Source organism: Geotrypetes seraphini, chromosome 2 (assembly GCF_902459505.1).
Source record: "Geotrypetes seraphini chromosome 2, aGeoSer1.1, whole genome shotgun sequence".
NCBI classification, from domain to species: domain Eukaryota; kingdom Metazoa; phylum Chordata; class Amphibia; order Gymnophiona; family Dermophiidae; genus Geotrypetes; species Geotrypetes seraphini.
In genome coordinates, this window is record NC_047085.1 from 75,043,403 (window position 1) to 75,065,008 (window position 21,606).

At 44.7% G+C, this 21,606-nt stretch overlaps 1 protein-coding gene across 1 annotated transcript in view; it reads left to right on the forward strand.

The window, feature by feature from the left end:
* Positions 1-21,606, forward strand: part of CDH17 (cadherin 17) — a 167,670-nt gene that overhangs the window by 104,779 nt on the left and 41,285 nt on the right. Inside the window, exons 12-14 of the mRNA XM_033933775.1 lie at positions 4,964-5,155; positions 10,726-10,970; positions 17,890-18,020. Coding sequence (XP_033789666.1) covers positions 4,964-5,155; positions 10,726-10,970; positions 17,890-18,020 — 568 coding nt within the window. The remainder of the gene's footprint in view (positions 1-4,963; positions 5,156-10,725; positions 10,971-17,889; positions 18,021-21,606) is intronic.

Below are 21,606 nucleotides of genomic sequence, written 5' to 3' on the forward strand. Positions count from 1 at the left end.
TTATATAGTATATGTGTTATGAGATTTTAAAAGTTGGGTGGGAAAGGGATAAATTATATTTAATATGAAGAATTCTAGAATTTCAAGTGATGTATTTAAGTTAAAATGATGTTACTTTTTGATTCATTTGATGTAAGTTATAAAAATGAATAAAGAATTAAAAAAAAATAAAAAAGAGATAAACCAATGACGATTGGGCACATAAAGCTTAAAACAATGATAGGCTTGAGCTTTGAGTGGTGTCTCTGAGGTTCATGTAAAACTGAAAGCATTTGAAGAGTGGTAATAAAGTATGTTTAAGAAGTTTATAGACATACTCTGATATAAGTATAAGTAAGACTATCCCAGAGAAAATTGATCCAAAGAAATAAAATCGGCATGTCAGTTACCGACAGGTGCCACTTACAGAATTGTGGCTCCCAAGAACCCTAGGCCAGAGATTTACAGGCCTATGTTTCTAGCACCTAGAGCAGTGTATTGCAAACTGTGTGCCACGGCACACAAGCATACCGCCTAAGATTTCAGGCATGCCGTGGTACACATTACATTACATTACATTACAGATTTCTATTCCGCCATTACCTTTCGGTTCAAAGCAGATTACAAAAAGAGTTATGGAAGAAGGGTTATAACGTTAGATCAGAGAAGGTTTCCAAGAGAGAGAAAAGTAGGATCTGGGGTTAGGGAGGGGATGGTAAGAGGGGGGTTAAGCTTTTTCATGGTATTAAGCTTTATTAAGGGATTTCTTGAAGAGTATAGTTTTTATTTCCTTTCTGAACATCTTGTAGTCTGGGGTTGTTGTCAATAGGTTGGAGACTTGGTTGTCTATCTTCGCTGCCTGAGTGGCCAGTAGTCCGCTGTATAGTTGTATACACTGGCGCCAGTAGTCCATTGTATAGTTGAATACACTGGCGCCAGCTGATTGTCTACAGGGCGTGCCTCTCAATCTCCTGATGCCGGCACCTCTTCTTTTTGCCGGCCCTTCTCTCCAGCGCAAGTCCTTCTCTCAGTGCAAGGCCCATTTGAAGGGCCTTTGCGCATGCGCTGACATTGGCCCACTGACATCACACACACGCGTGACGTGATGCCAGCTCACTTCCGGGTGTCTCGAGCCAGGGACACTAGATTTAGTGTGCCCTGGCTCAAAAACACTTGCGAGACACTGACCTAGAGTCTTCCTGATTCACAGCTAGTAGCGCCTAGTGATGCCAAAGTACGGTGCTGTCCCTAAACATGCCCACTTCTGGGATTCAGTATCACTAGGCGCTGCTAGGCACCATGGACCCAGGCACTGGGCTCAGAGACTGCCTAGCGATGCTCATTTTTGTAAATTGAGAGTTTAATTGGGTTTTAATAGTGTGACCAATTAGCAAGCCACTAAAATCCAATTAAACCAATTAAGTTAGGGCAGCTACCACCAACTAACTTATCCTCTCTTTTACAAAACCGTAGTGCAGTTTTTATTGCCGGCTGAGGTGGTAACAGCTCTGACTCTCATAGAATTCTTATGAATGTCAGAGATGTTACCGCCGCAGCTGGTGTCAAAAATCGCAGTACACCGTCAATAGCGTGCAGGACAATTGTGCCCCAACAATTCTGCTCCTTCAGATGTGCACATCGACAAGTGCACACATGAAGGGAGTGGGATTTTCGAGGCTCAATTGTGTGTTGAGGGGGTTAGTGGCATTCTTCAACGTGGGCATCCCCCTGCATGAGAGCACGATTGTAGTGGAGGGGTTTCCCCTACACACACCCTCAATGGGAGCATGAATGTGTTGGGGAGGGGGTTTCCCCAAACCCCCCCTCAAAGCACAAATGGGAAGGCATAGGGGGCAGCGGGGAGGCGGCGCGCATTTGTCCTGTGCGCAAATGTCAGGGTGGAATTGTTGACGCGCCAATGCCCTGCGTGCATTTGATGGATTACCCAAAACCGCACTACGGTTTTGTAAAAGGGGGGGGGATTAATGCGCCATTTGTAAAATTCCCCCTTAAAGCCAGTAATTGATTGTCAGAGCCCAGCTATTGGCCCTATTTGGCTGATTGTTCATGTAAACTGTGCACACAGATTGGGTGTACATTCAAGTTTGTGCATGCAATTATGAGTTCCTATATAGAGAAGGCAATGGCAAACCACTCCTGTATCATGCCAAGCAAACCGGGGGTGGGGGTGGGGTGGGGGGGCGGGGAACAAGGTCCTTCTCTGTGCAGTTGCCAGGAATCAAATCTTATTCAAAGGCAAATCTGGCTCTGGAGGGGGCATTTTCAAGTACCGTATTTTTTGCTCCATAAGATGCACTTCCCCCCTCCCCCCCAAAAAAAACAAGTGGGTACCCCCCTGTACCCCTGTACCTTTTAAAAAATCCAGCCGTCTAGCGCTCCTGCCCTTCCCTCCGCTGACCCCCAAACTCTCGCATCAGCGTCAGAGGGAAGCACTTTTTAAAATCCTGCCGTCCAGTGCAGAATGGCAGAAGCTTTCAACACTCCTGCCCTTCCCTCAACTGATTCCAAAACTCTCAAGGAAGCGTCAGAGTGGAGCACGAGATAGGCTCAAGCTTTTCATGTTCCTGCCTGCTCCCACTCCGCTCCGTGAATGGCTGCCGCCAGTTCTCGCAGGACTGACGGCAGCCATTCACGCAATGGAACGGGACCAGGCAGGAACTCAAAAAGCTCACGCCTGCCTCATGCTCCACCCTGACACTGCTGCAAGAGTTTTGGAGTCAGCTGAGGGAAGGGCAGGAGCGCTGAAAGCTCCTGCCGTTCTGCACTGGACGGCAGGATTTTAAAAAGTGCTCCCCTCTGACGCTGCTACAAGAGTTTGGGAATCAGCAGAGGGAAAGGCAGGAGCGCTGAAAGCTCCTACCATACAGTGCTGGATGGCAGAATTTTTTAAAGGGTACGGGGGCCTGCCTGCCTGCTTACTTGCCTCTGGGTGGGGGGCCCTGCTTGCCAGCCACTAGCCCTGCCTGCCCTGTCCCTGCCTGCCCTATGCCTTGCTTGCCAGTTACTAGCCCTGCCTGCCTGCCAGCAACTAGACCTGCCTGCCCTTTGCCCTGTCCCTGCCTGCCCTGTGCCCTGTCCCGGCCTACCACTAGACCACTAGAGGGGCAACAGGGTACAGAGCCTGGCAGGGAGGGGGGACAGGGTTCAGAGCTTGGTAAGGAGTGTGGGGTTGGGTACAGAATCTAGCAGGGAGAATTTGGTTCAGAATGGGTTTTTTTCTTGTTTTCCTCCTCTTATAGTCAGCTGCGTCTTATGGAGCGAAAAATACGGTATTTCTTTTTTGGGTCATACACTAATGTTCCCATTATCAGGTATAACCTGAAAGATATAACACAGAAACACTTATCACTTCCTATTTAGGAGCCAGTAAGTATTAACATAAGAACATAAGAATTGCTGCTGCTGGGTCAGACCAATGGTCCATCGTGCCCAGCAGTCCGCTCGCGCGGTGGCCTTTAGGTCAAACACCAGTGTCCTAACTGAGACTAGCCTAACCTGCGTATGTTCTGGTTCCCACATTATGGATGCATTAAATAGTTAGCCCATGTAAATGTCAACATGCTAGCTGAACAGCATCTCCACACTCATTCTCCGCCCCGACATGCCCCCTCCACATAATAAACACAAAAATATAAACAATGCATACTTAGTACACAGAAAAGTAACTTTCTGAAAAATGCTTTAACATGCTTTATGGTGAGTGTTCATGTGCGCTAAGTGCTCATTAGGGTTTAATGCCTTTTAATAGACATCCCCTATATGTTGATACAGTTTAGAAATACTGTATATCTATGGGGATGCATAGATATACGCATAGTACATCACGGGACGCATCGAGTCAGAAGATGATATCTTCTGGCTCATGGGACCCTCGACCACCAGAGGGCATCCGCTGAAGATCAGGGGAGGGAATTTTCATGGCGACTCCAGGAAGTACTTCTTCACCGAAAGAGTAGTGGATCATTGAAACAGACTCCCACTCCAGGTGATAAAGGCCAGCAGCGTGACGGATTTTAAGAGAAAATGGGATACTCACGTGGGATCTTTAAGGGAGTAAATTCAGGGGAGGGGATACTTGGAATGGGCAGACTTGGTGGGCTATAGCCCTTTTCTGCTGCTTTTTTCTATGTTTCTATGTTTCTATGATATGAGTAAGGAGAGAGTGTCTAGAATAAGGCTGGGCAACCACAGTCTTGAGGGCCACAACCGAGCCAGGTTTTGAATATTTCCACAATGAAGAAATTGAGATTGATTGATCTGCATGTGCTACTTCCATTGTATGCCAACTGATCTCATGCATCTTCATTGGAAGTCTTGAAAACCTGACTACGTTGTGGTCCTTGACAACTCTGATTTCCCACCGTTGGTCTAGATTAGGGCTGCCCAATTCCGGTCCTCGAGATCTACTGACAGGCCATGCTTTCAGGATATCCACAATGAATATGCATGTGAGAGATTTGCCTGCACTGCCTTCTTGGTATGCAAATCTCTCTCATGCATGTTCATTGTGGATATTCTGAAATCCTGGCCTGCCAGTAGATCTCGAGGACCGGAATTGGGCAGCCCTGGTCTAAATGAAACTGAAAACAGTGGCCATCAAAATGATAGCACATTTGATAAGAATATAAGAATTGCGATCCTGGGACAGACCGAAGGTCCATCAAGCCCAGTATCCTTTTCCAACAGTGGCCAACCCAGGTCCCAAGCACCTAGCTAGATCCCAAATAGCAAAACAGATGCTATGCTGCTTATCCTAGGAATAAGTAGTGAATTTCCCAAGCCATCTCAATAATGGTCTATGGATGTGATCTGTCTCAAGATAATTTGTGTTAGAAATATGTCATTGTGCTATCTTTACAAGAATATTATTGAAGTCTTTCAATATTCTTATGGATAATGAAAATACTGTACATCTTTGAGATGAGGGTAATTTTTGCCTTATGTTTCTTATTTTGTTCCTCAGTATGGAAATCTGACCCTAGCAGAAGACACTCCTGTTGGAACAATAATACTTGAGATTCAGGCTAACGATGGTGATGAACCATTTACAGGCAGCTCTGCCATTATCTACAAGGTCCTTCAAGGAGACCGGGAAGGACACTTTATGATTAAGACGATTCCTGAAACAAACAGAGGCCATTTAGAAATTTATCAGGTAAAAACTAATGTATCAAAAATGTTTCCTCAGAAGTTTCCAGTTACTCCATTCTGTATTGTAGCTAGGATCTGGGAAATGCTTATTTTTATTTCTTCTACATCAGGGATGTCAAAGTCCCTCTCGAGGGCCGCAATCCAGTCAGGTTTTCAGGATTTCCCCAGTGAATATGCATGAGATCTATTTGCATGCACTGCTTTCATTGTATGCTAATAGATCTCATGCATATTCATTGGGGAAATTCTGAAAACCTGACTGGATTGCGGCCCTCGAGGAGGGACTTTGACACCCCTGTCTTAAGCAGCTATGAATCATTATTGATTACTGAATAGTTAGGCAATTTGAAGCTTTTTCACCATCTTTTTTGCATTAAATGATTATCGTGGGACCACAGCCCATCTCTGGCGAGTAACATAAAATTTTTGATTTGAGGTGGTGTTTATATTGTTACTCTTTATATTTTTTCTTGAGAGTCATTTAAATACCTACATAATATAAATGTGCATGAGTCGAGTCTCTTTCATTTGAAAGGAAACTCTGCAATGAGAGGGCATAGGATGAAGTTAAGAGGTGATAGGCTCCGGAGTAATCTGAGGAAACACTTTTTTACAGAAAGGGTGGTAGATGCGTGGAACAGTCTCCCGGAAGAGGTGGTGGAAACAGAGACTTTGTCAGAATTCAAGAGGGCCGTGGGAAGGCACTTGGGATCTCTCAGAGAGATAAAGTGATAATGGTTACTGTGGATGGGTAGACTAGATGGACCATTTGGCCTTTATCTGCTGTCATGTTTCTATGTTGTTCATCATTGGGCATTCTTGAGAATTGTTCTTGTGCTCATATTATGTCATTGGATAATCCCTGATGTAGACGTTTCATGCTGAAACACGGCCCGTATCAAGTCCCACAGTAAACACTCTATCTCCTATTCTGAAGGCCAATGGTGCAAATCCTTACGCCTAAATTAGGTGCAGATTTCCCTTTAGTCTACAACCACATTGTAAATTTGAGGAACACTGATGATCAACCCCAACCCTCCGATGATCACACTCCCTTTTTGGAATTGCCTATACAATTTACGCTTGGATCGTACACCTAAGCATGTGTGCATAAATTTAAATTGATTCCAATTAGTGCCAATAATTGTTTGTTAAGATCCCAATTATCAGTGCTAATTGGCTTGTTATTCAATTAAATTACACATGCAAATTGGGAGCGTGCCCAGATTTGTACAAGCAATTTTTAGCGCTATTTATAAAATTAGGTTATAAATGCATGTGCTATATGGGCCACATGGCATTTAGTGCATGGTAATGTCCATCAGTACATGGTTTTCACAAAGTTTTCCAGCAATATTATAAACCATTTCAGTTTAAACCAAAAGGATGATATTTACTGAGAGAGTCATAGCTTCAAGGTTTACACAGGAAAGCCATATATTTGTAGAGACGGTGCTTAGCTACATCACTTTTGTATACAGCTTCTACAAATGTACCTTTCCGTGGTGGTTTATAATAAGTAAAGATGTGGTTAGTTTGTTTTTTGTTCAATAATTTTTATTAGTATTTGCATAAAATACAGAACAATACATTATAACACGAGTCATATGTATATATAAAAAAGAAAAAGAATCAACAATACAAACAACAATTAACATTTACTCATTAATACTATCATAAATACAACAAGACTGTATGGATGTACACCTCGTTCAAACAAATCATCATGGTTTAACAGGCACATGACTTATGTTCTAATGGTTCCCATATTTTATTAAAAATATTTAAAGCATTTAATCTTTCTGCAGCAACACGATCAAATTTAGCAGTTATGCAAACAGAATTCCATCAAGTTATATATTCTACCATTGATGCATCCTTCCAATGCTTTAAGATGAGTTGAATGGCCAAATTAAGCAAAATTCTTAATAATTTAGAGTGATCATGTTTATACTGTGCTTCTGTTTTCATATTTGACAATCGAAAGACCTGCATTATTTTGCCCCTTAATATGACTTAAAGGGCACAACGCAGGTTGTGTTGCATTAACACAGCATTATTTAAGTCACTGCAGGGGACATAGTAATGAATTACAAAACATGCAAATGCATGTAAAATAGTTCATTACAATGTACCAGGTGCACACCGCAAATTGTAATATGGCCAGTAAAATAACCACAGGTTATTACTAGGTCTATTACTGCACTTTGATAACTTCCCCTTTATACATTTATAGAAAACAAGGCATCGCCAGCAGAATCACACACCATTGTTGTTATGGTTATTATGAGGCTGATATTCAAAAGGTTTGAGAAATCTGCACAAATCTTTGCATTTGATAATCCTCATTAACCCTTTCTCTTATTGTCTGCTCAAGTGCTGTCCAGCCAAGTCACGGACAGGACAAAATTTAGCTGCAGCCAAAGAGGCTAAGCCTGGGCCATGTTGAGGGCACAGTTACATTTCACTGGACTACACTGATACGCAGCTCTGTCCAATTAAACTTTACAAGTTAAAGAAGAAAGCTATCATAAGAACATAAGAATAGCCTTACTGGGTCATACCAATGCTCCATTTAGCCCAGTAGCCCATCCTCATGGTGGCCAATCCAGGTCAATAGTACCTGGCAAAACCCCAAATAGTAGCAACATTTCATGGCACCAATCCAGGGCAAGCAGTGGGTCTCCCCATGTCTTTCTCAATAACAGACTATGGATTTTTCCTCCAGGAAATTGTCCAAATCTTTCTTAAAACCAGCTGTTTTTATTTTACTGTTAACCCGGGTTATTAGTAGCTAGGTCTCATTGCAAAAAATGGAACCTGTGCTAAAATATCACAAATTAGTCCATGTTGATAATGTCTTCCCTAAACTGAGCCACATAAATAGCAGTCCTAAAATTAACCAGGCAACATTGTCTAGTTAGCTTTAGATTATCTGCTCAGCTATCTCTAATTTGGTATGAATATTCAGATAAAGGTAACTGGATCAGTACAACTTTAGTATCAGCCTCTGGGGAAATAGTTGTGTGACTGGATGCCTGTAAATAGGCACCCAGATTTATTCCTTAAAAGAATGCAGGGGTTTTTAGCCTTAATTGTTCTACTTTTATAGCTAGATTGTATTTCATCCTGAGTTTTCCCTGTTTTTATTAATGTACGTGTAATTTAATTCATTATTCTGTATTAGTAGCTATGAAACTTGTCGTTTATGTTTGTAATTTTATTTACTACAATGTATTAGTAGTTATGGTACATCTCTTTTATGTTTGTCTTCCTATATTTTGTAATTTTTATCACTTTGTACATCACTTAGAATTCGGAATAAGCGATTAATCAAATGCTATAATAAACTTGATATACATGTAACTTATACTGTAGTATTCTATAAGTGAACCATGACCAAACTCCACCTCTGTGTATACCCACCTGTGACATATATTGTATATTTATATGACATATATTATACACTATACATACATGACATATATTGTAAACTATGTTCAATGTTTATTATACATATGTACTATATAGAATAGTGCATATTGTGACCAGGCGCAACCAAGCTGGGCTCAGCAAGTGGCCTTACCCAGTGCATATAAATCTCAGCCGAGCGGTTATGCAAGGTTCTAATGGTAGCTTGGTATTGGAATAAAGGAAAAACAACCAGTACAGAGTCAGAGGTGCAATTTCTCAAGAATACTTTATTGAACAAAAAATCAAAACAAAACCTTCAATAGGCTCCTTCAGGTTTGTATCACCTGGTATCCTGGCAGCATTTAGAACACAAACAATAGTCAGTTCCCAGCTTACTGTCTCCAAAAGAGAGAGAAAAAAAACTGGTTCTTAATGTAAAGCTTTCTTCAAACTCCAAAACTTTCCAGCCTTGTCATAAGTGAGTACACATTCCACATTTTCTCCCAGCTGCCATAACAGGAAAAGATCAACTTGTTTCCATACTTTCAATAATGGGCTGCTCTGTTTCCTCTATCTCCATATCATGTGCAAAGTCTTCATCAGCTAACTCAATGTCCTGCTCAAACACAGTTTCACCACTCTCTGTGACTTCTGTATCACCCACCTCTGCCTGGTCTGGTAGCCAGGAGGAAGACTGTGGCTTCATAATTCCTTGGGCTGGCAATCTGTAACTTGCAACCAACTGACTGGCTCTGGCTTGCTGGGTTGGGAGCCGGTGTGTACTCTGAGGCTGCTGCTCCCACTGCTTCTGGAGCTGGCTCCCCTGCTTTGAGAAAACTACTCCCTTTTCTTTCACTGCAGGAAGCTGATTCGTCCTCCCTGCAGGTGTGTTAAGGTAGCCTGCTCTCGGAGAGCTTCTCACCTGGCTTAAGCCTGATGGTCATGCCCCCCCCGACTCCCCGACACGATTGGGGCAAAAGGGAGCCCAAGCCCTCTTGCCCCGCCGACTCCCCAACTCCCCGACAATATCGGGCCAGGAGGGAGCCCAAGCCCTCCTGGCTCTGGCGACCCCCCCCCCCCCCGCTAGTTGTTCGGGCCAGGAGGGAGTCCAAACCCTCCTGGCCACGGCGACCCCCTACCCCCACCCCACACTACATTACGGGCAGGAGGGATCCCAGGCCCTCCTGCCCTCGACGCAAACCCCAATCCCCCCAACGACCGCCCCCCCTCAAGAACCTCCGACCGCCCCCCCCAGCCGACCCGCGACCCCCCTGGCCGACCCCCCACGACACCCCCACCCCCCTTCCCCGTACCTTTGTGTAGTTGGCCGGACAGACGGGAGCCAAACCCGCCTGTCCGGCAGGCAGCCAACGACAGAATGAGGCCGGATTGGCCCATTCGTCCCAAAGCTCCGCCTACTGGTGGGGCCTAAGGCGCCTGGGCCAATCAGAATAGGCCCGGGAGCCTTAGGTCCCTCCTGGGGACGGGGCCTTGAGCTTGAGCTCCCTCTTGCCCCGATCGTGTCGGGGGTGCCGCGGTTGGCTGGGGCAAGAGGGCTTGAGCTCCCTCTTGCCCCGATCGTGTTGGGGAGTCGGGGAGTCGGCGGGGCAAGAGGGCTTGACGTCAGAGAAAGGGCGGGACCACCAAGAGGAAGCAGCAGGACACCTGTAGGAGCTTCTACATGATGGGGGGGGGGGTCGGGAGGCTGTGGGGGTGCGAGCGCATGCGAGCGGTCCTTCGGGGTGGGGGTGCAAGTGGTCCTGCGGGGGGGGGGTGAATCGGACGTCGGGGGGCATCAGGCTTTCAGGGTGGGGACAGAACTTCAAGGGGGAGAGGAGAGTCGGGGCGGGCGAAAGGAGAGTCGGGGTGGCCAGAGGAGAGTCGGGCAGAATGCGCGGTATACGGGTGTGCGCGGTATACAAAAATTTCTGTACATAAATTTGTGTTTTCCGCGCGCTAAACCCGTGTGAGCGTTTTACACGGGTGCGCGTTATCTACGTGAAAATACGGTATATATAATTGGCATATAACAGCACACAGTTTATATAGTAGAATTGCCCTGCTGTTAAAAAGACTGCTAGTCTTTACTTTGTTAACAAATAAATGGCATTGATATTTGAAAGTTTTATTGTTAAAATGTTTTTTTTATTTTTTTTACAGCCTCTTGATTTTGAAACATTCCCAGCATATGACCTTATGATCCAAGCCACAAACCCTGAGCCACTGGTAAAAGGAGTAGATTACACTACAAACTCCTCCACTCGTGTGAGAATTTTTGTGTCCAATGTAAACGAAGGTCCAGTTTTCAATCAATCCATATATCAAGCTCAGTTTTTGGAAAATGTTCCAGTAGGCACAAAGCTGATGTCTATAACAGCCTACGATCCAGAAGGTGATGAGATAAGGTAAAGCACTGCTAATACTGTGCATTCTGCTACCACTAGCTCACTTCATTTATCTTGATTTTTCACAAAGGCCTGAAGTTTAAGTCTATGGCTAATGTGACCATTTATTTTTTTCCTCAAAACAGGACATCTACCAATTTTCAGTCCCGCCCCCAATCCCACCCTAGCCCCGCCCCAGCCCTGCCCCCAATTTCTTCCATTCATTTTTCATATGAGAGCATATTATCCTTCGCAGATGACATGTTTTTACTTATTCCCAAAACCAACAATCACTCAGACATCACCAACAAAGTCTCACATAATATTGAAAGAATCCAAATCTGGGTGACTACCAACAAACTAAAATTAAACACAACTAAAACCAAAGTTCTATACTTCCACACACCCCAACAGAGGGCACCAACAAGCATTACTCTTTGATCGGGCAAGACCCTCCCTGAAGATGAATCCTCCAAAATCCTAGGTTGCATCCTGGACTCCACACTTACCATGGAACCACAAATCTCCAGTCTCCGAAAGAAATCCCTCTATACTTTGAGACAACTAAGACTAATCAGACCATACTTTCACCAACACCACTTTGCCTTAGTTGTTCAACTGATGATACTACCACAACTTGGCTACTGCAACTCCATCTACATGGGAATCGACACCACTGTGACATAGAAATATGTAGAAACATTGAAAATGAGTTGATTATTGAGGTAGTCCATAAGTAAAAGTGTCCTTGGAGTTTGCACCAGCGTCCTCATTATAACACGTAGGTGCTCATTCCCTTTGATGTGTCATCCTTACACCAGCCACACATACATACTGTATTCTGATTCCTGAAAGACAAACCAACCACACATGTATGCTTTATTCTAATATCCCAAAGATGAACTAGGCAGATAAAGCCAAGCCAAGAGAATGTTTCACACACCCAAGCAGTTCAGTAGAGCCAAACCTAAAGGAAGAAGGAATAGAAACACAGGGCCTGATTCTATAAACAGTGCCTAACTTCTAGGTACCATTAAATGCAATTATTAATCCTCTGCTAGGCACTGTTTATAGAATCCTTAGGCACACTGCTGTTTAGGCCAGAGTTTTCTTCATCTAAATGAGTGCACCTAAGTCAAACCACACTCAAACTCTGCTCCGAATCTGTCCCTAACCGCACCTACTTGCTAGTAGGTGCCTCGGTGTAGTCGCCTCCCTTAAAGTGATAGGCACCTACCAGCTAATCTTTTAAAATCATTTAATTGTTGTTTTTTTTTTTAATGGTGCTTTCAATTAACAGTGCCGATTGAGTCAATTAAGAAAATTAAGTTAGGCGCCTAGATTGGCTAAGCGCGCCGATCTAGGCAGCTAACTTCAGGTGCCTTTTATAGAATCTGGACCATTCAGAACTTACGTTTATTTCTTTTATCCCAGGACAAGCAGGCAGCATATTCTCTACATGTGGGTGACGTCATCCACGGAGCCCCGTCGCGGACAGCTTTTCAAGCAAACTTGATTGAAGATCTCAAAGTTTGCTAGTGCTGCCCACGCATGCGTGCCTTCCTGCTCCACTCCTCTTAGTCTTCAGTTCTTAGTTTTCCGTGGAGCCAGAAAGCCCTGTCTCTTCTCTGCGTTCTCTAAGTGCCTTTCTAGCACCGTGGTTTCTTTATTTCTACGGGAGTCGCTGTGCGGTTTGTCAATTTGTTTACTGCTCTATTTGCCTCTTTTTTGTTTTTGTGTCGGCATTCGGGGGCTTCTGGTTCGCCGTGGCCGCTTAGCCTCGCGGGGCTACGGCCGTCTACATCTATGTCCCGGCCTCTCACCGGGTTTAAGAAGTGCTCCCAGTGCGGTCGGGTTATCTTCATTACTGACCCACACTACTGGTGTATCCTGTGCCTGAGTGAGGATCACCCAATGGATTCCTGCCCTCTCTGTGCCACGCTTCAACCTCAGGCTCTTTGGCAGCGTAGGGCCAGGATTGCGGAGCTTTTCGCCATGGAAGCTGCTCCTGCTTCGGCCCCGGTCTCTGCCTCGACCTCGACCTCGATCTCGACGTTGGCCTCAAAGACCTCAGCCCCGGGCAAGTCTCCCTCGACCTCGAAGGCTTCGGGGACCTCGGCTTCGGGTAAGTCACCTCTTTCTCCTTCAGGATCAGCTCAGCTATCGAATTAGCCTTCCTCGGAGTCTCTGGCCATCCAGGCGGTGAGTATAGTCCTGCCAGCTTCAACTAGACTACCCTCCAAATCCTCCAAGCATGCTTCCACCACATGAGAATACTCATTCTCGAGGTTGCCCGTGGTGGAACGCACTGCTGCACCCGACCGGCCAAATATGGTCACGGTGCCGATGTTCGAGGAGGTCCTGAAGGCTATCATCTCCTCGGTGCTCTCCTCGGTGTTGGCTCAGCTTGCTCGGGCCTCGACCTCGCGCGTTGCAGAGCAGCCTGAGCGTCGCGTCGTGGTTTCTCGAGGTAAGACACGTCGTTCCCGGCATCTGTCCTCGTCTGATTCCTCGCCTCTTCCATCGAGGCACACTTCTCCCTCGAGCCGACCTCGGTCGAGGCACCGGTTGAGGCGCCTTGCGAAGCGTCCACGGGACTCCCCCGCAGCGAGGCAGGTTCCCGGGTCCTCGCACTACCACCTCTGTTAAGGCCTTGGACCTCACTGTGTCCAACCCAAGTCTCTTGAGGTTGCCAGTCTGGTTGGATACTCCGATCAGGGAGGAGCTGCCCTCGGGGGACCCGGATTCCTTTTCCCGAGGCTTGTCTTCGGGCCGGGGTTCCCCGAGGCGCCGTCATCTGGCCTCGGCGGCCCATGCCCCGAGGTACTCCCCTCCAGGGACTTCAATGCGCAAGTTCTCGTCAATGCTGTCTCGTTCTTTCAGCAAGGCTTCCTCGGCGTCCCTGCTTGTGGATACAGATGTACCACCGCAGTATTCTAGGGAGGCTACCCCCTTCTTTTCAGCTGCCCTGCGGTCTCATTCCACCACTCCTCCTGGGGAGCACTCTGAGAGCAGGCCCTCTTCTTTCACTTGATTTGTTCAGGATATGGGGAAGGCCTTGCACCTGGACCTCCAGTCGGATTCCAAGTACACCAAGGAGTATTTGGAGGAGATGGAACTTCCCTACCCCCCTAGGGAATCTTTGCGGCTTCCTCTGAACCCAGTGTTGCAGCAGACTTTCTTTCGTAATCTGTAGACTCTCTACACTATTCCGGATATTCACTCCAAAATGGAGTCTTGGTATTGGACGGTGCCTTGCAAGGGGTTTGAGAAGGCGCAGTTTTCTCACCAGTCCTTGGTAGTGGAGTGTACCCTTAAAAAGTCTCACCCATCCAAGGTCTATGCCGCTGTCCCGCTGGGCCGGGAGGGCAGGACTATGGATAAGTTCGGGAGGCGCCTATATCAGAACTCCATGATGGCGAACCGAGTCCTGAATTATAACTTTACTTTTACTTCTTATCTCAAGTGGTGCATCAAGTCCCTACCATCTTTCGAAGACTCTTTACCTTCTACGCACCGTGCGGAGTTTCACCGGTTGGTGGATACACTGTCACAGCTTCGGCTGTATATGTTTTAGGCCTCCTATGATGCTTTTGAGCTATCGTCTAGGATCTCGGCCTTCACGGTGGCCATGCGTCGATTGGCATGGCTCCGCATTGTCGATATGGACCCGAACCTGCAAGACCGGTTGGCCAATCTTCCATGCTTGGGGAATGAGCTGTTCGATGATTCCATCGAGGCTGTCATGAAGCGCCTCTCCGAACACGAACGCTCCTTTGTTTCCTTGGTTCGGGCTAAGGCGAAACCCACTCCACCCAAGACTTACTGGCTGCCTCCCCGGCGGTATCCGCAGAAGTCCACACCGGCGTTTTCTCGCCCTCCGCCTCGGCATCCACAGCAGCAGAGGGCTCCTCCTAAACCTCAGACCCCTGCTGCACCTAAGCAGCTGCCATCCTTTTGACTGGCCCGGCGGGAGGGGGCTGGCCCCTTCCACCTTGGGAGTTCCCCCTCTGCCCATCGGGGGTCGTCTCCGCGCCTTTTCTCATCGTTGGGCGGAGATCACTGTCCGCAGGGTCAGTGAGCTGCAAGCTCTGGTTGCGGATTCGCCTTTTACTGTATTTCATCATGACAAGGTGGTTCTTCGCACTCATCCTAAGTTCTTGCCTAAGGTGGTTTCGGATTTCCACCTCAACCAGTCCATTGTTCTTCCTATGTTTTTTCCGAAGCCCCACTCCCACCCTGGTGAGGTGGCACTTTAAACGCTTGACTGTAAGAGGGTGTTAGCCTTTTACCTGCGACGCACCGAGCCTCATCGATCGGCTCCTCAACTTTTCATCTCTTTTGATCCTAATCGGTTGGGCCACCCTGTTTCCAAGCGCACCTTATGCAACTGGTTGGCTGCTTGTATTTCTTTTTGCTACGCTCGGGCTGGTCTCTCGCTGCAAGGTCGGGTCATGGGACATAGAGTCCGAGCAATGGTGGTGTCTGTCGCTTTCCTCGGGTCCATGCCTATTGAGGAGATCTGCAAGGCTGCCACTTGGTCTTCGGTTCATTCCTTCACCTCTCAATACTGTTTGGATGCCTTTTCCAGGCACAATGGCCAGTTTGGCCAGTCGATTTTGCGTAATCTGTTTTCATAATCTGCCAACTTTCCCTCCGTCCCTTTTTGGTTAGCTTGGAGGTCACTCACATGTAGAGAATATGCTGCCTGCTTGTCCTGGGATAAAGCACAGTTACTTACCGTAACAGGTGTTATCCAGGGACAGCAGGCAGATATTCTCGCAACCCTCCCGCCTCCCCGAGGTTGGCTTCTTTGCTAGCTATCTGAACTGAAGACCACGAGGAGGGGATGCGCCTTCAAGTGGAGCAGGAAGGCACGCAAGCGTGGGCAGCACTAGCAAACTTTGAGATCTTCAATCAAGTTTGCTTGAAAAGCTATCCGCGACGGGGCTCCGTGGATGACGTCACCCACTTGTAGAGAATATCTGCCTGCTATCCCTGGATAACACCTGTTACGATAAGTAACTGTGCTTTCCATGCATTCATCTGTTCACCATATGTGGATCCAGTAGCTCTCCACTTCACACTCATTTCACTACACCAATAGTATGTTATTGTCCTTTGCTAGAGGGATGATATTTCTGCAGTATAGTTTCTCTTGGTCTAAATGTCATGCCACATTTTAATTTTCTGCATGATAAAGAGTTATTTTGCTAGATGTTATGTTATTTTTTAGTAATCTGCTTAGAAAAAAATCAATGCACTGTAGTATGATGTTTGAGATTTTTTGCATGATGATTTTGATGTCATCTGTGATAACCCACATAAATGATTGTACATTGATACAACAACCCCTTAATAAATTACCCAGAAACAACAATGGACATGTCTCTAAAAGATCTCCATTGTGCTCTGCTGCCCAAAGAAGACCACTGGCTCAACTGACTGCCAGGCTTTTAACAGGCATCAGAATAACAGATCATATTACTCCAGTAATGTACAGATTACACTGGTTGCCTGTGGTCCAACATATCAAGTTCAAAATGTTGTGTATATTATTGAATGATATTTATGTTACCTGTATAGATAATAGTGTAATATGTGGAATATCTTTTGTTCTTTCATTTGTATGACACTATTTTTGATTAAAAATCAATAAAGAATTTAAAAAAAAACCCAAAATGTTGTATATGATATTTAAAGCTTGGCATGTAAAATCTCCTATGTCTTTGTCAAGCAAGTTATCCAGATACTGTCCACAAAGATCTAAACACTCCTCTCAGAAGGAGTTATTCTCATTGCCTGGTCTTGTTCAAGCTAAACTTGCTTCAACAAGAAGTCAAGCTTTTTCACATATTGGTCCAGCATAGGGTTACCAGATTTTACTCACGTAAAAGCCAGACCCATGGCCATGCCCTGAGGCCCACCCAGTTCCACGAAAGATCTTGAGAAAGACATTATGGACCACTAAAGGGGGTTTTGTCTTGATGATTCATCTCTTACTGTTGTATTATGTTACTGTAATTGTATTGATATATGAGGATACTTGTATACATATATCTTTTTTTTGTATACCACTTAATACTTATGTCAATAGTGGTAAATTAATCCAATAATAGGTCAATAGCGGTAAATCCAATAATAAGTCAATCCAATAATAAGTCAATAGTGGTAAATCCAATCCAATAATAGGTAGGGTATGTAGTCAGGTATGTAGAAGCACTAGATATCCACTTAGTGGACCTGCCAACGTGGAGCCTGCTAGGCCTTCATTGCCACCTCTACTTTCTCGTGTGTTAGCATGAGCTTAAAGAAGAACGAATGCCCCTGTAAACATGGACCTGCACTTAAATGCTGCCTTATCCTGCCTCCCCCTTCCCTCAGGCAGATTTTCTGTTGGAGGGAAAGGGACATAGAGCATTTCAATGTAGGCATGTACTTACAGGACCTATGTAATGTGCAAGCTTCTTTAAGTTCAGGGTCAGCACAGGAGACAGAAGCATGGAAGGAAGAAGGAGAGATACTGGATATGGAACTGGACTGAAGGTAGAGAAGGGAGATGAGATTCTGGTCATCTGGTGGGGGGGGGAGGTGTGTTAAATGGTAAGGGGAGATGCTGGGCACCTTGGAGGTAGAGAAGGGAAAGGAAGATGCTGGACTTAGAGGGTAGTGTAGAAAGGGGAAGGGGGAAGGGGAGATGTTGGTAACCTTCATGTGTAGGGAGGGGAAGGAGAAGGCAGATGCTTGAGCTGCTGTTGGAAGAGATGCACAACTGAAGGTTTCCCCAAGGTGTCCAATACCCATGGGCTAGCCCTGGATATAGTTGAAACCAAGAACGTACCATAGGTATCACATCTTTCTGAACAGCCAAATTGAATAACAATATAGAAGTAAATATTATGTAAAAACATTGTGTTTTTTTTTTTCTTTGATTATGAAGATTTGAATTATCAGATGACAAGCTGAACTGGTTGGAGATCGATTCGGAGACTGGGGATATTTTTAGTGCTGCTCCATTGGATCGGGAAAAGCAAAGTACTTATGAAGTGAGAGTACATGCCTTTGAGAAAAGTAAGCATTTACATTACGAAATATGTAATACACACTAAGGGCTCCTTTTATTAAGCCGCACTAGCGGGGTTAACGCGCACGACTTTTCATCACGCGCTAACCCCTATGCTGGCCTAAAAACTGCTGCCTGATCAAGAGGAGGCAGTAGTGGCTAGCGCGGCCTGCGGTTTAGCGCGTGGTATTACGCACATTAAACCACTAGCGCGCCTTTGTAAAAGGAGCCCTAAGGATCATTTTGCATAGAACATTGAGGTAGGTAGGAATTAGAAAATCCATGTCATCAAGATGTTCATAATTGCAGCATTTTACAAAAGCCTATGTGAAATGTGAAGCCTTTTGTAAAATACTTATAAGAACACAAAAAACAGAAGCATCTATTTTGTAAATATATACATGTGCAAGAAAGAGCAGTAGCTTTCATGTAGGAATGCTAGTACTTATCTATGGAAGCATCAATTTTGCAGCTTTTATATATAAATGCCAACATTTTTATTGGGTAATTTTGAGAAGGTGCCTGGTTTTAGTTGCTAATAATGCATGTAAATGTGGTCACTTATGTATTGTGACAGGCACAAAAGGTCATGGTCTGCAGAGACCACTGGGGGGAGCTCTGTGTGTCTGTATCTCTGTATGGCAGGCACAAGGCCTGTCATGTTCAGCAGATGCCACAAAGAGGAGCTCTGGGTCTCTGATGGAAGCCTAGACTCTCTTTCGCTTAAGGTGAGAATAAAACTCCCATCAGGCTTATGGTCAGGCTAGTTTTTCCAGGGCTTTAGGAAGGTGAGGGGGAAATCCTGGGCTGGAATCCCATTGGGAGGGTGGGATAAAAGAGACCAAATAGTCCTCAGTGAATGAGAAAACCCAGAGCACGGAATCTTGGTTAAGCCGGGATATGTCACTGGGTGGGCATATTCCAGAACCTTCCCAATCATCATATAAATAGGTGGTCTGCTAAGGAGAAGGAGTGATAGGATGAAGGAAGAAAAGCCTGCTTGGACATGTTGTAGGAGATCCTTGGGAACAGAAGGTTCTACAAGCAGTGTGTAATCTTTGGCAAAATGGAACTATAAACAAAGGTACAAAGTGACTGTTTGCAAAAGGAAAGAAATGCTGAGAAAAGGGAGAAAAGCAGCTTGAGGGGAGAGTGTGGCGCAGTGGTTAAAGATACAGCCTCAGCACCCTGAGGTTGTGAGTTCAAATCCACACTGCTCCTTGCAATCCTGGGCAAGTCAGTTAATCCCTCCATTGCCCCAGGTACATTAGATAGATTATAAGCCTGCCAGGGCAGACAGGGAAAAATGCTTGAGTACCTGAATAAATTCATGTAAACCATTCTGAGCTCCCTTGGGAGAATGGTATAGAAAATTGAATAAATAAATAAATTGATGAATTTGAGTGAACCTCTTGCAAGCAGTCTATAAGCCCTGGCAAGACAGGATACTGAAGGAAGGTTCTAAGTGCCTATTTGCATACGAAATACAATTATGCTGAGAAGAGTAGAATGTCAGCAAAATGTTTTATAAGTGTTTCCTTTTAATTACCAGTCAATGGTGGAGGATGGTAACAGTAGAAAATAAGTAGCATTGGTACATCCCAGTCGTGGTTCTCTGTGAACCATGTCTCTGTGATCGCTACTATATCCAACTCCTCTTCTTTCATCACAGCTTCTAGATCCAGAATCTTGCTTCCCATACTTCGAGAATTAGTATATACTGCTTTCCAGACATTGCCCCCTTTTAATACTTCTACATGGATGGGAAAAGGGGGAAGTATGGGAAACAAGATTCTGGATCTAGAAGCTGTGATGGAAGAAGAGGAGTTGGATATAGTGACGATCACAGAGATATGGTTCACAGAAAACTATGACTGGGATGTAGTTATAAGGGTCTATAATCTGTTCAGGAAAGACAGGGTAGGAAGAAAAGGAGGAGGAGTAGTATTATATGTTAAAGAACATATTAAAGCCACACAATCACAGGATCTGCAGGGCAAGGAAGAGGCACTGTGGATCAATTTGGAAAGAGGGAATGGAGGAACACATTTAATTTGGTGTGATATACAGGCCTCCTTCACAGACGGAAGAAGAAGATAGAAATTTAATAGTAGACATTCAGAATATATCTAAAAAAGGGGAAGTCTTGCTAATATGTGATTTTTTAACATGCCGGATGATGATTGGGTATCCGTATTACAAGGTCTTCTAGAAGTAGAGAGACTTTGGATTCTCAACAAGGAAAACTGTTCCAGCAGTTGGTAATGGAACCCACAAGGGATGGGGTCATACTGGACTTAGTGATTACAAATAGGGAAAGTGTTTCTGATGTTACAGTGGGTGATCATCTGGCATCCAATGATCACTGCATGGTAAAGTTTAATATTAAGATGGGTATATAGAGGGCTCATTCAAAAGCAAAAGTTCTTGACTTTAAAAATACTAACTTTGTTCAGATGGCGGTTTACGTCAAGGAATTATTGTCTGGATGGGAATGAGATTTCTATTCCGCCATTACCTTGCAGTTCAAGGCGGATTACAAAAGATTTATGAAAGAGGGGTTACAATGGAAGAACATTTGTCATTACTAACGTTGAAAAGAGGAGATCATTTGTCATTTCAAGAGTTCTAAGGAGTAGAACATTTGTCAGTATTTGAAAGGTAAAAAGTGGAGAGGAGTAGGTCGAAATTTAGGAAGACAGGGAAACTAAGGAAGATCATTTGTTGTTTTTTTTTTTTGTTTTTTTTTTTATCAGGTTGTACAATGGAAGAACATTTGTCCTTTGTAGAGTTGTTGAGAGTAGATCTTTTGTCATTTCAAGAGTTGTAAAGAATGGAACATGTCAGGATTGTTTCAGGAATTTCTTGAAGAGTATGGTTTTTAATGCTTTTCTGAATATCTTGTAGTCTGGGGTGGTTATCAATAGGTTAGAGATCTGGATATCTAGTTTTGCGGCTTGAGTGGCTAGGAGGCCATCATGTAGTTTTTTCCGTTTTACTTCTTTGATCGAGGGGGGTATGAATGGGGAGTGCGTTTTTCTGTGTCTGGTTGCGGTTGCTTGGATGAGGCGGTTGTTCAGGTAGGATGGGCTGTCTCCATATAGAGTTTTAAATAACATGCAGTAGAATTTAAATAGTATTCTTTCTTGGATTGGTAGCCAGTGTGAGTTGATATACGCTTCTGTGATATGGTCATGTTTCCTCAGTGAGTAGATGAGTCTCAGAGCTATATTTTGGATTGTTTGTAATTGCTTGGTCATGGTAGTGGGACAGGGGAGGTAGAGGATGTTGCAGTAATCTAGCAGACCTAGGATTAGGGATTGCACTATAAGCTGGAATTGTGTTCTTTCAAAGAATTTTTGGACTTGTCTCAGGTTTCTCATGACTGCGAAGGATTTCTGTATTGTTTTATTTATTTGCGGTTGCATGGTGCAACATCTGTCTATTATCATTCCTAGTAACTTTATAGTGGTTTCGATGGGATAGTTGATTGAATTAATTTCTATATTGGTTATGGTTGGGATTTTGTCATTTTCAAGGAGGATAAATTTGGTTTTGTCAGGGTTGAGTTTTAGTTTGTGATCTTTCATCCAA